Source organism: Lissotriton helveticus, chromosome 5_1 (assembly GCF_964261635.1).
Source record: "Lissotriton helveticus chromosome 5_1, aLisHel1.1, whole genome shotgun sequence".
Taxonomy (NCBI): Eukaryota; Metazoa; Chordata; class Amphibia; order Caudata; family Salamandridae; genus Lissotriton; species Lissotriton helveticus.
In genome coordinates, this window is record NC_136065.1 from 322,664,050 (window position 1) to 322,680,719 (window position 16,670).

At 46.7% G+C, this 16,670-nt stretch overlaps 1 protein-coding gene across 2 annotated transcripts in view; it reads right to left on the minus strand.

Moving 5' to 3' along the window:
• The window catches only part of C1QTNF12 (C1q and TNF related 12), a 197,401-nt gene extending 184,795 nt beyond the window's left edge, over positions 1-12,606 (minus strand). The window contains exon 1 of one of the 2 annotated variants that reach the window (XM_078642378.1): positions 11,583-12,606. In XM_078642378.1, coding sequence (XP_078498504.1) covers positions 11,583-11,753 — 171 coding nt within the window. In that variant the 5' untranslated portion in view covers positions 11,754-12,606. The remainder of the gene's footprint in view (positions 1-11,582) is intronic. The other variant, XM_078642379.1, reaches the window with a different exon arrangement.
• Between the last annotated feature and the right edge of the window lie 4,064 nt (positions 12,607-16,670).

A 16,670-nucleotide genomic window follows, 5' to 3' on the forward strand; every position in this document is an offset into this window, starting at 1 on the left:
TCAGGATTGGTAATGTACTAACACCACAGCAAGGTTTATAATATACTAACATCACATTAGGGTTTACAGCATAGCAAGGGTTACAAAGCTCTAGCACCACAGCAGAGTTTGGAATATACTAACATCACAGCAGGATTCATAATTTACTAACACCACAGCAAGGTTTATAATATACTAACATCACATTAGGGTTTACAGCATAGCAAGGGTTACAAAGCTCTAGCACCACAGCAGAGTTTGGAATATACTAACACCACAGCAGGATTCATAATTTACTAATACCACAGCAAGGTTTATAATATGCTGTGTAGAGCAGAGTTTACAACATACCAAGATTAGAGCAATGGTTAGAAAGCGCCAACACCACAGCAGGGTTCTTAATGTGCTAACACCACAGCAGGGTTTACAATATACTTACATCACATTAGGGTTTACAGCATAGCAAGGGTTACAACGCTCTAACACCACAGCAGAGTTTGTAATATACTAACACCACAGAAGTGTTTATAACACAGTAACAACACAGTGGGGTTCATAATATACTAACACCATAATAGGGTTCGCTATTACAACATACTATGGTCAGAGAGCAAGGGTTTCAAAATACTAACACCACAGCAGGGGTTAGAATATAATAACACCACAGAGAGGGTTATAATATGCCAGTGCCTCAGTTAAGTTTACAACATACCAAGTTCAGAGAGAGCAATGGTTAAAACACTAACACCAAGGCAAAGTTTATAATATACTAACACCACAGCAGGGTTTATAATATACTAACACTACAGTATGGTGTATATCATACCAAGGTCAGAGAAAGGGTTACCAGGCACTAACACCACAGCAGAGTTACCAATGGACTAGCATGTGGCTGTGTCACTTCCATTCAGACCTTCAGCAGCCTGGTGAAAATAGAATGCTACAAAGCCTAGGACCTACCTATATTTAGGTCCCTGTCGTACATTTGTACTCCTCCATTTCAAGTACATTTGCATCCCCAGGCTTCCAATGTACTCGCTGGGATTCCACATGCGGAAAAGCACTACTAGAGTGGAATTACCTAAACTGCATTGGAGATGCTTTTCGGTCTCAGGTACACCTTTGCAGTTTGCACCATGTTTTATGTTGTAGTGATGTGGCATTTTGTAGGCCTGAGAGTAATTGTCATTACACAAGAGCAATCAGAATAATTCCTGTAATTCTGCATCACTCTTTGATGCAGAATTACGCAATTACTCCCACTTGCGTAAATTAAGGCCAATTTGACGGGAAAATAAGCACAAAAACAATTAATTTAGTAACCGGTGTTCATGTTGTTTTGCATTAAGTGATATTTTCTTAGTGCAAAATGCATCCTTGTTTCCATTTTGGCAACAAGGGTGCATTTTGTGCTAAGAAAATAGTGCTGAATGCAGTGAGTAAGGTGGGGAAAAATTGTGCTGCATTCATGTTATGTTACATTTAGCGCTATTTCCTAGTGAAAAACGCATCCTCTGGCCCATTTTGGATGCAAGGGGTAACTTTTGTGCTAAGAAAGTAGCGCTAAATGCCAAATTACTCTTCTTGCCTAAATACACAGAATCTCATGTAGGTGTGCAGTAATTCTGTGTAATTACGCTACAACAAATTATGCAAGTTACTACCACCCCTACTACTTTGCACCCTTTCTCTTTGCAGCAATAAGTGCTGTTTAGCGAAAACAAAAAAAAATGGCCATTTGTTGACAGGGTAGACAAAATGCAAGTACTGACTTTTACTTTCATATAACAGCAGTTGCTGTCTCTAAAAGAGATTGAGCAAAATAGCTCCAATGTGCTATTGCAAGTTGCAATATTGTGCTGCCTTGTTCAATTTCTTTTTATGCCAGTCAGTGCTATGCATACCTATGTGCACGTATGCTGTACACATCACTGCACATGCATCTAACTGTACTCATACTTTATTCATCACATTACATATCTGTATGTATTATGTACTTATCACAGCACATACACCTATCTGTACACATGCTGTACACAACACAGTGCATACACCTGGCTTTACACATGCAGTACACATCACAGGGCCCACAAACACACACTCTTGGCCACCATAATTATGCGATTGTGCGAACGCAGCAATTTTCGCATAATTATAGATTTGCCGCATTTACCACATAATCCACCATCTGCTGCATAATCTGAAAATTTTTACAAAAAAAAGAATTCTAGCTCAAACGGTTCAAAGGTTACTTAAAATGCAGCCACATGTATTGCTGCATGCTTGAAGGTCCTTTACAAGACTGGACTGGTCACCTTTTTGTTGCTTGTTGTTATAATTGGGTGTTAAACTGGTACTCATGGGGTGCAACCAATGCCCAGACAGTGTTAACAAGTTTAACAAGCAGTGGCATAGCCAATAGGTCTCGCCTTTGGGGCCTTATTAGTGTTTAGTCAGGCAACAGTTGATGTTGTTGCACCAAGGATATTGTGCTGCATAACTAAATACTTATAAGGTCCCAAAGGCGAGACCTAGTGCCTATGCCAATGCTTGTTTGATATTTATCATTGCAACCTCCCGTGACTTAAGGGCCCACTCCCTCCCTTGAAGAAATGTTGCTCCTTGGGCAGTCACCACCACGTCTTGGGCCAGCAAATGGGAAGATTCTTTAGACAATCTTTGCAAAACATGGGCACCCCTAGGGCACACAAGGAAAATTCTAATTAACCTTAGAACTAAGTGCAATTTACAAAGTTATGGGCAGGAAACCAAAAGAAGACATATATGTCAAATTGAAAGGGGGCAACAACAAAAAAGGTTGTGTTCCAATTTTAAATTGAAAGAGATTGGTCTCTGATAGGTAGAAAAAAAATAGTATATGAGGTCATGCTTGCTCCACGAAATACATGGTGATTGCACTTCACAGGACAGCAGCATACAATGTCTTAACTGGAAACTGTATCTCAGTTCACTTCTGCGCTTACAACAAGCAGAGCAACCTTCGAATTTTAGGATAATTAATTTCAAATATTAATCTTAACTTTAAGTTTTATTAATTTCTAAGTAGTACTCAGAGTCCATTAACAGTTATACTTACTTACAAGAAGCTCTTTCGAAAGTGTGCCAACACCTATTTCACAGCTTCATAAATTGCAACTCAATAAATAAATCTTTGTGTTTTCGGCCTAGTTTTTAGGAGTGATTAAAACTGGTTTGAAGATATGCAATACAAACTGAGGGGTCAGAGACGTCATATTAGAGAAGTGTACTATGTCAACTACTGTGAAACCAAGCCAAATTACATTTGAGCTATATTAAATGAATCATTCTAAAACTGGAAGGTGCTTCGTTTATCATGCTATTCCACCAGTGTCGCGGCAGTGCCAAAAGAATTCATATGTACTGATATTTTTATGTAAATGCCTTCGTAATTTTGCTAACCAGTGCAGTGCATGGTCGTGCAATCTCCAAACATATTTATTGAATCTGTCCTCAAAAATATGAACCGGTTCAGTGGCTAGTGTGCAATCTCTAAATCATGTTATAACATCTAAACTCAAACATCTGAACCGGTCCGGTACATGGTCATGCAGTCTACAAAATAACTGCATAACATCTGTAAACAAAAATTTGAGGAAAACAGTAATGCATTACAGCTTGGCACTGTAAAACAACGACCGCAGCATCGGGAGCTGCACCTACATCGTGCCGAACCCGCATGAGGCCAGCTGCCCTGACCAGGGCCAAGGCGGACTCTCTGTCCAGGAGCTGGAGCAGGGAGCGCCGAGCTGGGGGTCCTGGTATACAACGGTAACCACGCATTTTTTACAACGCGGTACCGTTACCACACTACTTTTACCACGTAAGTCATTACAACGACTTGCGCTGGGGGGCGCTCCAGGATAGTAAATAGTTTAATTTACTATCCAACTCCTTTCCCTAGAGTCCACGGGGACTGGAGTTGGAATAGTAAATTTAAAAATTTACTATCCAGCGCCCCTCCACGCAAGTCGTTGTAACGACTTGCGTGGTAAAAGTAGCGTTGTAACGGTACGCGTTGTAAAAGTACGCGTGGTACCGTCATACATCCGGGGGTCCTTAGCACCCGTTTGGCTCTCACGGATCTACTGCTAGAGCGAGTGCAGAAGGCAGCTACCCCAGCCCCGCCGGAGTTGCAATGGGAGCTGGAGACCCTGAGGAAGGAAAAGGCCAAGGCTGAAGCTCAGCCTGCAAGAGGCAAGGCTTCTTACCGGGACCTGCTGAGGGACTAGGCCACCCTGGAAGGGGAGAAGAGGCGGCTGGAGCGAGATATGGCAAGCCTGGGACGGAGAGGCTCAACCTAAACATGCCCGGGAGTGGTGCGAGCGGGCGTGCGTGCGCGCGCAGTCTGCTCTTTTTGGAAGCACATACTCATGCTTGTGGTTCGCCCCTGCTCGCTCCTGCAAGGTGGATGCCAACACAAGCACGAGTATGTGCTTCCAAAAAGAGCAGAGCGACGGCAAAAGGCCCTCCTATGCAGCGCATGCACGCTGCGTAGGCGATACCTAAAAATTACTAAATAATGAGGTAATACTATTGCAAAATGTGCCACATTATGCTGCATAATTTGCCTTTTCTTGCCGCATAATTTACTCAAACCTGCGATAGAATATGGCCCTCTCCTGCCATATAATTCCATTAGTCCTGGCTATACGCTCCCAACCTGTATACATCACAATGCATGCATATATCTGGACCTGGGCTGAACACACATCACATAGCTGCAATTTCCCATCAAAGATCCTAGTATATAATGCACACACCTGAGAATACCCTGTAGACATCGGTGGATATAAAGCATACATTGAGAAACATTAGGAACACTTAAAAGCGCTTACAGAAATCCTTAAACTTGTTTCACAGATCACATTACAAACTCCCCATGTCGAAAAACATGCTCTGTACATCACAGTACATATGTATGCACATCTTTATCCATGCTGTACACAGAGCATGGATAAAGCACGCTGTGCCTATCTCGATATATGTTGCGTGCCTTTATGTGTGCTGCACATATCACAGTTAGTACTGCACACATCTATAGGCATAAAGCATGTACCAACTTTCCTGTGTAGGGAAGTTATACACATACTCATGCGTTATGTACACCTCACAACACTGAACATGCTGTGTATATCTGTGTAGTTGTACATGACACCGAGAGCTCCACTGATCTCAGTGTAGCACAGTGGCGGCTCCTCCGCTAAGGCGGAGGAGTGTTGCCCCACTGCTTTCGGCACTGGAAATAAAGGAAAAATAAAGTGATATTAACATTGTTATTACGGTTTTATTTGTTTGTGTTGCGGCTTGGCGGGCGGGTCTGCTCTGCTCTCAGAGCAGGGGAGGAGTAGTGGCACCCTCCTAAGTGTGCAATGCCCTCTCGGGCCGGCCAAACATTCAAGTGCACGTTGCATGTTCTCCATGCAAGCTGCATTACAGCCTGCGTGGAGAACATGCCAAAGCCCACACTCCCGGGCTGAACAGCGAAACATGGCGCTCAGACCAATCACAACGCTGCATTGCAACGTTGTGATTGGTCAGGGAAGCCTGGGTGCTTACTACTCACAACCCTGCATTGCAGCGCTGTATTTGGTCAGGGGAGCCTGGGTGTGCTTCCTGATTCCTGTGGAGCAGAGGGACGACGAGGAGCGACAAGGAGGTAAGGTAAGTTTTATTTTTTTTTCTTTACTTTACCCACTTACCCCACCCCGTCCCTCACCCCCCATGCCAGCCGCCAGTGGAGGAGATGGATGTACAGACATTCCATGCATGAGTATACTCTGCATTGGTATCAGTGTAACTTTCCACAAACACATGAAAAAAGCCTGCAGAAGAGTGCACACAACGTAGATATGTCTATATGCCTCAAATATGAGTACATATGCATTGAGTACTAGTAAATTTGCTACGTTTTCGCATAGGTAATTTACACATTTGATTTAGAGATGGGCAAGCCAAGAAATTAACAGGGAGAGCCGAGCCATGGGTCTGCCTTGGCTCCTAGAGTCAGTGCATGAGTCGAGCCATGAAAATGTTTGCCATGTAAATCATATAACAAGCAAGGATAAAATCTCCTTAAAAATAAACAAAGGTGTATTTCTGTAACATGTGAAGCCTTTGACATGAATACGTCACGTTATGGCGCTGCACTGAAAAGTACTTCTTAAAAGTTCTTAAATATGAACAGAGAATCATTCCTACCCCCATCCTTACGCTGGAGACAGTGCATTAGAAAACCAAGACGCAAGACATGGTCATGTGAACTCTTTATGTCGATCGGATTATTACAGAGCAACTTATTATCTATTAAATCAAACACAGTGGGTTTCTGTATAGCTGGTATTCTGAGCTCACATATTTGAAAACGCTTTCATATGCGAATATGAAAAAAGGAGTTTTGGTGGAATAAAATATTTGCCTGAGATCACACAATGTAATGGGGAAGCCATGATTTGTCCAGGTTTTCTAGTTTCAAGGTATTGCAGCGCTTTACATGTACACCAGTTACATTACACAAGGTCACATTCATGTTTTTATTAAGTCACTTGGAGATTAAGGGCCAGATGTATCAAAGGGTTTTACCCATTCTGTGCATTTGGGAAAATATGTTCATACATATGACCCTAAGTGATTTGCCCAGAAACACACGATGTTGGGCCAACGCTGAGATTTGAACTTGTTTCCCCAGTTCCATAGTTGGTAGCTATGTACTCAACATCACATTCTAGGTAGAGGGAGGGCAGGAGGCAGATACTACATTAAAGCTCGGCTCGTTATGGGCTTGAGGTTCCAACAGGACCTGGAGCTGACCAAGAGCCAGGCTTCTGGCTCGAGCTTTCAGCCGCTCGCCCGCCTCTAATTTGAGTACACGTCATACAGTTCTTATGGTATACTGTTTATGTGACTATATTATGCTCATGTGAGATGATACAACAGGCAAATACATTCAGTGTAGGTTTTATATATGTGAGAAGATAATATGTACTTGTGGCAACACACCACTCACCCCTGGTTATATATGAAAGAGACTTTGTACACAGAGTATATTTTATATAAATGAGCATGTAGTGTGCACATGTGCATACACACCACATGACCCTCAGTTATTCTTCACACAGCCCTGGATCTATGTTCTAGATATGGGATTAGATACTGACAAGTTAGTACACACCACAGTGTATGTTTAAGAGGTATGAATAGATAATGTACATGTGTGAGGCGTGAAGCATTCCGTGTATGTTCTATATATAAGAACAATGTGTTCACATTTATTATTTATTTATTTGTGTATTTTGTAAAGCGCGCAGCTGCCCCAACGGGGCGTCCCGGCGCTAATGAATCTGGAAGCAGTGGGCAAATACAAGACAGATTATAGATCAAAAAGATGGGTTTTGAGGGCCTTACGGAATAGAGATTCAGATGGACAGGCTCGGAGGGACAAAGGGAGCTTATTCCATTGCTGAGTGGCGCAGACTTCAAAAGTTTTCCCTCCCTTTCGGGTTCTCTTAAACCTAGGAGTGACTAGGAGAGACTGGGAGTTTGAGCGCAGTGATCTGGCATTATGATAAGGACGTAAGCAAGTTTTAAGATAAACCGGGCCTTTGCCCTGCATAGCCCTGTAGGCCAATGTCATAGCTTTAAATTGACATCTTTTACTTACGGGCAGCCAGTGCAATTTACGGAGATGCAGGGTAATATGATGTCTGGGAGGAATACCCTCCACCAGACCTCCACATGAGAGCACAAACTTAAGAACAAATTCTGTGTATGTTTTCTGTATGTGAACAGAGCGTTTGCACAGGCACTTATACCCCATACACCCCTGAGTATGTATTCTACTCATGTAGATTGTGTACAGTTCAAAGTAGGAACAATCTAGCCCTCAGTGTACGCTTGCTATACGTGATCATCTTTGGTTGCATGTTCTAAATAGGTGAAAAGATATTGTAGTCATGCGAGTACACAGCACACAGCCTCCGATGTATGTTTCCTATGGGTGGAGGAATATAAGCTTGTGAGTGCACGTTATAGAGCCCACAGCAGATGTTGAATTGATATGATGTTATTTTATACCTGTGAGTTATGCCCAGAACTGAGAGTGTATGCTCCAAACATGTAACTAAATACTGTACATATGCATGCCTCAGAACTTTGTGTGCGCTTTATATTTTACTTTGAGAAAACTTTAAGGGTAAACATCAGAAGATATCCGCTCCAGCATTTGCAGAATCTTCATTTCAATGTTTGCATTATTTACCCAGTGCATTCTCTCAAGTTGCTATAATCATGGGGTTACTGCTACCTTCCAGTGCAGCGTAAGCCTCTCGATATTTCACTGTGTTTGTGTCCAGCCATTACTTTACGCTTCCAGCCCTTGAGCTGATCAGTTGTTCTTGCTTATGGGGTGGTCCAGTGGTAGTCTTTCAGGTGATAGATTGGTTGTCTGATTTGATAGTTCATGCAAATAATGATGTTTCTTTTACAGTTTTGCATCCTCAGATTGCATGAAATCTCTAAAAAGTCTCCTCTGTGTTCCTATGATGTTGATCTTGACTTAAAACATCCAATTGTTGTCTCTCCATTTCCTTCAAATGACCCTCTACTTACATTCCATCCTCTGCATTCTTCCTCCCTCAGAGCACAGCTTACTCTAAATCACACGCATGTTTGCCTTAATCCCTGTTATTGTGTCACCTCATTTCAAAGATCACAACGCTACTTTAAAAGTCACACCCCTGCGACCTAACAAAGCCCAATGTCATGTAGCTGACCTATTAATATGCCCAAACATTTGAATACATTCACAGCAAGCCCCTTCCCATCAAAAGATCACACCTACCTCGAGTAAATGCATGTAATGGTTTCCTTATGAGGGTTTCGGGAAAGTGTGCTGCCCACATAAAGCCCTTTAACACCTCAGGGGTACTTAGCACTCGACACAATCAATTACAATACAATTGGTGGACATTGTACATAATTACACACAACACAGCCCTTGGTGTATGTTCTAAATATGCGAACAGATATTGAACACACATGAGCACACACCACAGAGCCCTCATTGTAAGTTCTATACATGTGACTAATATTGTGCACATGTGAGTATACATGTTGCAGACCTCAGTGTATGTTCTGTATGCGTGAATAGATATTGTGTGCAAGGGTCGGCTCAATGGCGGTATAAACAGTACAGCTGCAGTAGCGGCTGGTGTTCTGGAAGAGTGGATGGGGCGGGGAGAGGGTCAAGGGACAACAAAATTAAAAAAAATAAAATAAAATTATGTACCTATAGCCGGCTGCGTTGTGCTCTTCTTCTCCTCTCCTGGCAGGCGCAAGCTCCCAGCGGCCAATCCTCACTTAGCTCTCATGTCATGAGAGCAGAGTCAGGATTGGCCTGAACCTTCTGAATGTGCACTCCCAGTGAGACTGGGAGCCTGCTGTCTCCAACCCGGCAACACAGCTGGGGTGGGAGACAGCATCGGTGCACAGGACGGTTTGGTCAGTCGGCCGTCCAAACCGTCATGCGCACTGACAACAGTGCCCACAACTCCTCCTGCAGCCTGTCAACCCCTTTGTACCCCCTCCCCCCTCCCCAGGCGTGTTTATCGTTTTCTTTTTCCTTTCCTGACATTTTGAGTCAGCTGGCGGGTGGGGGGTTGGGGGGGGGGCAACATTGCCCCACCATAGCGGAGGAGCTGCCGCTGCACACCTGCCCCAGGGCTGAGAGGGTGAGGGGCATTATGTTTAGAATTTAATTATTGTTTTAAAAGCACCTACTGCAAAGTTCCTGGTGTTTCCAGTAGTTTTCAGTCAACAATAAAAAATGTCAAGATAACTCTAGTGAATAATGTTCCTGTTGAAGAGAGATTTTGACTCCTCATAAAGTAGCGCATAGGGTTAATATGCCTCCTGTGAAGAACGTGTACCATGCAGATCACAGAACTGTACTTTATGTGGATAGCTCAGTGGGTTACTGCTTTTGTGTCACAGTGAATCTTGTGTTACTTGCAGTTCATAAATTATAATCCTAATATAGCACAGTGACCTATGAAATGTCATCACCGAGCTGCATGCAAACTGCAAGGCATAGGTTAGAACGTTGTTTTTCCCAAGTTTTACATTGTCCTAATGTTGTTTAAATGGGTTCATTTGGGTAGAAACAGGGCTCGAGCCAGGGTACCATGCGGGTGGACGGTGTCCCCCCACTTATTTAACCGGGAGCTCGATAACTGGAGCAAATGGAGCCACACATTCACTCTGTGGCCTCTCTGGGGCGAGATCTCTCCCCTGAGAGGCCAAAGAGTGAATGTGTGGCTCCATTTGCTAAGGGGTGAGCGAGGGAAGGCAATGAGTCTGATGGTGCAAGCTACCTTTTGTGACGTCACTTCCTGTCGTGACGTCAGCGTCCCCCCACTTTTTTTTTAGGACTTGTGCCCTGGGTAGAAATACATTAATAGCAAAGCCACCCACTGTGGTACGTCTTAAATCATGAGTGTGTGCTTCTCCAGACCAAGCACTCTTAAAATATACTTCCTCGTTGTTTTATGTAGCATTCCCTATAGACTGATTTATACACTGTGATTCGTCGTCTCTTTATGTATGTGTGTGACCTGAAGTGCTCTGACAACCTACACTAGTGTAAGCAGCGCTATAAAACAAATGTAATGCATGTGAGAGAGGGGCTACGGAGAGAAATGGGGCACTGTTGAAGGGTGGTTGAGAGCGAATCTGTGGGGAAGGGGGTCATGGGGGTGGACGCCAAAGAAGATTGTCGCACCGGGCACCAACGGGCTAAATTGGCTCTGTATGCGAATGTGAAGACGCACCACGCAGCCCGCGTGACATGAATATTCTGTATTACGGAATGGATGTAAAGTATGCACCCTGCCGTCCTGGCGGCATGCATGTTTTGTATGTGCACGTGTGTTGGACTCCTGTGAATCTCCACCTTGCAGCCCTCGCAGAATATTCAGTGTGTGAATAGTAAGTGTGCACGTGTGTGTGTGTGTGTGTGTGAGTGGCTTGTGTGCACGTGGGTGTGTGAGTAGATTGTGTGCACGTGTGTGTGAATAGATAGTGTGCACGTATGTGTGTGTGAATAGTATGTGTGCACGTGTGTGTGAATGGCTTGTGTGCACGTGTGTGTGTGTGTGTGTGTGTGAATAGCTTGTGTGCACATGTGTGAATGACTTGTGTGCACGAGTGTGTATGAATAGCTTGTATGCACGTATGTGTGTGTGTGAATAGTATGTGTGCGCGTGTCTGTGTGAATGGCTCGTGTGCACGCGTGTGTGTGAATGTCTTGTGTGCACGTATGTGTGTATGAATAGTTTGTGTGCACGTGTTTGTGTGAATGGCTTGTGTGCACGTGTTTGTGTGAATGGCTTGTGTGCACGTGTGTGTGTGAATAGCATGTGTGCACTTGTGTGTGTGTGTGTGTGTGTGAATAGTATTTGTGCACATGTGTGTGAATGGCTTGTGTGCACGTGTGTGTGTGTGAATAGATTGTGTGCACGCGGGCCTCCGTGCACGCCTCTCCAGCAGCGCCTGGCTTCGCCCCTTACCTTGTCCTGCCCGTGAAACTCCTCGCTGTTGGACACGGTGGTGTTGAGCTGCGGCAGCAGGTACTGGTTCTGCTCTTTCCCTTTCTTTCGCTCCTTCTTGGCCGCCACGCGGACCAGGGCGAGATGCTGCCACACGAGCCCCGCCACCACGGCCAGCACCCAGCCCCTCATAGCGCCTCGATGGACCCGTCCAAGAGCGGCCGTTGGAGCGCTGTGTGCAGGGCGAGGGGTACGGCGTGGGGACCACCAGCCGAGTCCTGGCTCCAGAGGGGGTGGGTGTCTGCACGCGGCACCCAAGACAGTGGCTGAAGACGGGAATAAAGGAGTTTTGTGTTCGCAAAGGTCTATCGAGATGACTCAGGAGCCCCAACCTCCGGGGAGAAGGACCCCAAACCCTGCAGGATCATTCCAGGAATCTGGACTTGGTGTCCAGTTGGCGGGACGACGGGCGATCCTGTGGAGACTTCCTTTGCACCCATAAAGCGCCTCCCTGTACACAAGGGTCCTCACGTCACCGGGAGGTGGAAGCCAGGGGGTCAGTGGACGAGGACAGCTCAGGCAGACCGCTCAAGGGGCCACTCATCCGCCTGATCAGCCATAAGCCCCCAGGGCCACCACAACGTCCAGGTCAAGCTGATAGTCGGGCACCAATGGCAGCGTACCGGTTGGTGGAGCACCAAGGACCACGTCCAGAGAGAACAGCTTCGGCAAGTCAAGCGCCAAGACACGAGAGCGCCAGGCGGCGCTGCAAGAGGCGTGCCACGCGAGTAAAGTTCTACCAGTTGAGAGACGCAACTAAAGCCGAGCGCCAAGAGTCAAGCGCCAAAAGCCATGTCCCGTTAGTAGATCGCCGAGAGTCGGGCACGACGAATCAAACTCCCAGAGTGCAAAGAGGTATGTGGCAAAAGTTGACTACGAGGAGCTCAACTTCGAGAGTCAAGTTACAATGAGCGTGCACCAGGAGTCGAGCGCCTAGAGTCCAGCTCCGAGAGTCCCGCGCCAACAGTGCCACTGCGCACACTACATGGGGCTAGCATCGGGAGGGCAGTGTGACAGCTCCATCCCTCCCACCTGCCTCCTGATCATGCTGTGCGCGAGGGTGGTCCTTGGAACGGGGAGGGGACTCCCTCTCAAATGATCCTGCTCCGGTGAAGAGTCTGGCTGCGTGGGGGACACCCCCTCCTCTGCGGGCACGTCACCCTAGGTATAAGAGCCTCAGCAACTCCGAACTGGGCTTAAATCGGCGGGCACTGCCCGCTTTCCAGAAGAGGACCTTTACAGGAAGCAGTAGTGCCAGCCGGGCGGCTGTACATATATTAGGACAGTTCAGGAACTTCAGTAGGGCTGATGGACTTTTAATGGTACAGTACCGGCTGCTACTTCTCAGCAAGGCTGATGCATATTTAATAGTACAGTGTCCGCGCTTCTCAGCACTGTTAATGAGTCAGCACTAGAATCCCTATACCGGGCTGCTGAATTTTTAATGGCACAGTATCTTTCAGTATCTTTACTTTTTAGTAGATAGTTTATTAGGAACATTACCAACACTTGTAGCGGGACGCTGTCCTTTTAATTGGACAGTGACTGCCCTTCGGAGTAGGGCTTTTGTACTTTTATTAGCGCAGTATTTGCACTTCTCGGTGCTAGAGTTACTGTACTTGAATCGGATAGCACTGGCACTTTTCATCGGGTCTGCTATGATTTTAATGCAATAGCGGTCTGGATGCTGTTCTTTTAATGGGATGTTATTAGCACTTCAGGGAAGGGATGCTGCACTTGTATGGGACCAGCCTTCTCATCCGAGCAGCTATACCTTTAAATGACAGCACCAGCACTTCAATAGGGCTGATGCCCTTTCAATGGGACAGTATAAGCACTTCAAATTACGGGGGTTTTACTTTTAATGTAATAGCGGTAGCACTTCTCAGCAGTGATGCTGTACTTTTAAATGGATGGTACTCGCACTTCAAACGAGAACTGCTGTCCACATAATGGGGCAAGCCAGCGTTGTTATATTTAGAATGGGGCAATACCATCAGTTCTTATAAGGCTGCTTTATTTTAATGGGCCAGCGCCAGCACTTCTCATCAGCCCTGCTATACTTTTAACCATGGCAGTAATGGGACAGTGCTAGTACGTCTCATCAGATGACTATACTTTAATGAGGCGGCGCCAGGACTTCTCATGTATTGATTTTAATAGGACAGTACCAACTAATTGTTTTTTCAGGGCGCCTATAAATTGAATGCAACAGTATCACCACTTCCTATCAGCACAGTTCTTTTATTAGAACAGTGTCATCACTTCTCACCAGCCTGCTATATTGCAACGGGACAGTACCAGTACTTCTCTTCGGGCTGCTATACTTTTATTGGGACAGTACCAGCATGTCTCGCCAGTGCTGGTATACTTGTAACCGGAGAGGGTCGGCAGTGTTTAGTAGCAGGGCTCTGTTTGACGGCACAGACGCGCGTCTCAGCAGCTGTCAGTATGAAGAGACGGCCCCCGTGTTCGCCACCGCAGGGTGAAGGCACCGGTCCGCGAGCTCAGTACCATTAAAAAGCATGGACACCGAGGCGCCCCGTGCTAAGAAGCCGGCTCCTGTGAGGGTCCCCCAGACGACAGCATCAATGTCACCTTTGGCAGACAGTCAAAATGTGGCGTGGAGACGGCGGCGGACGGTGCCCTGGCCGCTCTCTCTCTGCGCGCTCCACGCTGCAGGTTAGGCTCGCTGGGTCTCTCTCGTGCTCTCTCGTGCGCAGCTCGGGCACTATGTGCCTGCCTCTTGCACGGTGCTCCTCGCGCAGCAGGTTGTGCTCGCTGGAGCTCCCTCGCGCGCAGCTTGGGGACTCGCGCGCCTCTTGCGCGGTGCTCCTCGCGCCGCAGACTGTGAGAAGTCTCGCGCTCTGGCGCTGCAGGTTGTGCACGCTGGCTCTCTCTGGCGTGCTCGCTCCGTGCGCACGCGGTGCTCGCTCAGCTCTGTCTGCCCTCGGCCTCTGCCTCCTGGAATGAAGTGCAGACAGTCTGCAGAGCGCGGCGCCCCTCTCTCTTGAAATGAAGGGGAGGGGTCTGGCTGGGGTTCCCAAACATCTCTCCAGCCCCAATGGAGAACGGTGGGTGAGCAAGGAGGGCTGGCTGGGGAGGGGTGTTCGCCTGCCAGGACACTCCCAGAACTGGCAAGGTTCGACCATGTCTTTCTCCATCTCTCCCTGGCAAGCGATTGTCTGAGGTCTGTAAAGAAATCTCCAGGATGCGGTGCCCGTGAGCACCTCAGAAACCACCCGAAAGCGTTTGCATGGGGTCAGTACTGAACACAGCAGAGACATGTGCATGGGTTCATACACAAACTACCAGGAGGCGTGTGTATGGAGTCTGCACTGATCCCACCAGAGGCACGCGCCTAGGGTCTATTCAGAATCCACTCGGAGTTGTGTACCTGGGCTCGTCTGCACATGCACCACCAGGAAGCGTGTGCCGGAGGTCTGCACACAAACCACCACAAGGCTTGTGCTGGGGGTCTTTACCCAATCTGCCAGGAGGCGTGTGCCTGGGGTCTGTACAGAAACCACCAAGAGGCGTGCACCTGGGATGTGTACCGAATTTACCAGGCCTGTGCCTGGAGTCGGTAGAAAATCCACCAGGAGGGGTGTTGGGGGTCTGCACAGAAACCGCCAGGAGGCGTGCGCCTGCGGTGAGCATTGAACCACCAGCAGGTGGGTGCTTGGGGTCTGTACTGAATCTTCTGTCCGTGGTTTGTAGAGAAACCACCACTAAACATCGCCCGAACAGTGTTATATAAACTCAAGAACGATCTAACCACTTGGGGCACCCCTTCACCACAGCCCCAACATCTAAGGAAAGGTGTTGGTACACACACTGTACGATTAGAAGACCAATGAATCCACACTAACTACTAAGGACAACTAGAAAACCACAAGACTGTCCTTGGTATTGGACTACTAATAAGAAGCCAATCTCACTCTGGTCACGGAAAGCCCCACATTGAATGACGCAGCAACTAAGATGATGGACGCAGTGCTGAAACTTTCATTATTTTGCTCACCGTGCCATCCCAGTTTGGACCAAGCCATATGCAAATTAATCTTGACCCTGCTCGCCATGGGAACAGCCCAGCCCGAACTGCCAGTCCAGGTCCTCCCTGGACCACAAACAAGCATCCTGGGACCAGTTGCGAGGTATCACCCCTCATCAGCCAGGCTGGCTTAAATCTAGTGGCAAAATGAGCAAGAGACCCATGTCTGGGCATACCCTTGGCCACTTAGGCCGAACATAGCAAACATACAAGATGATGGACTGAATGATGGATTCAAACAAGCCTGGCTGGTGATGTGGGGTGATACCCTGAAACTGGACCCAGGAATTTAGTTTCCAGTCCAGGGAGGACCTGGCCTGTTAGTTCGGGCTGGACTGTTCTCATGAGGTGCACGGTTAAGACTGATTTGCATATGGCTGGATCCAAACTGGGGTGGCGTTGAGCACAAAACGATGGATTTAACCCAGATCTATGACTGGGGTGAATGTTTTATTTGCTCAACATCCATTCCCAGCCATCATTTTTTTTCTTTTTGTTGCCCTAAGTGGGAAGGGTATGCCCAGATGTAGATCCTGTGCTCACTGTGCCTGTGGATTGAAGCTAGCCTTGTTGATGAGGGGTGATACCCCTAAACTGGACCCTTGATTCTGATCCAGGGAGGACCTGGCCTGGCAGTTCAGGCTGGCCTGTTCCCATGGGCATCAGTGTCAAGCCTGATTTGTATATGGCCCGGTCCAAACTGGGGTGGCGTAGTAGGCAAGAAAACAATGGATTAAACCTATATCTATGACTCGGTTTTCTAAATTCAGCCCACTCTTTGACCATATTTTGTTCGATGCATTTGCACCGCTCCCACAAATCAATCCGAGTACACAACTTAATTTTTAGACTCTAATTTTAAAATCCTTCACATTTATGGAACGTTTTAATCTTATTTATGTACACTTTATTAAACTGTTAATATCATTTCATTTTCTATGCAGTCGAGGAACCCCCTGAATCGGTGTTGGGTACCCCCATGGGTCCCCTGACCA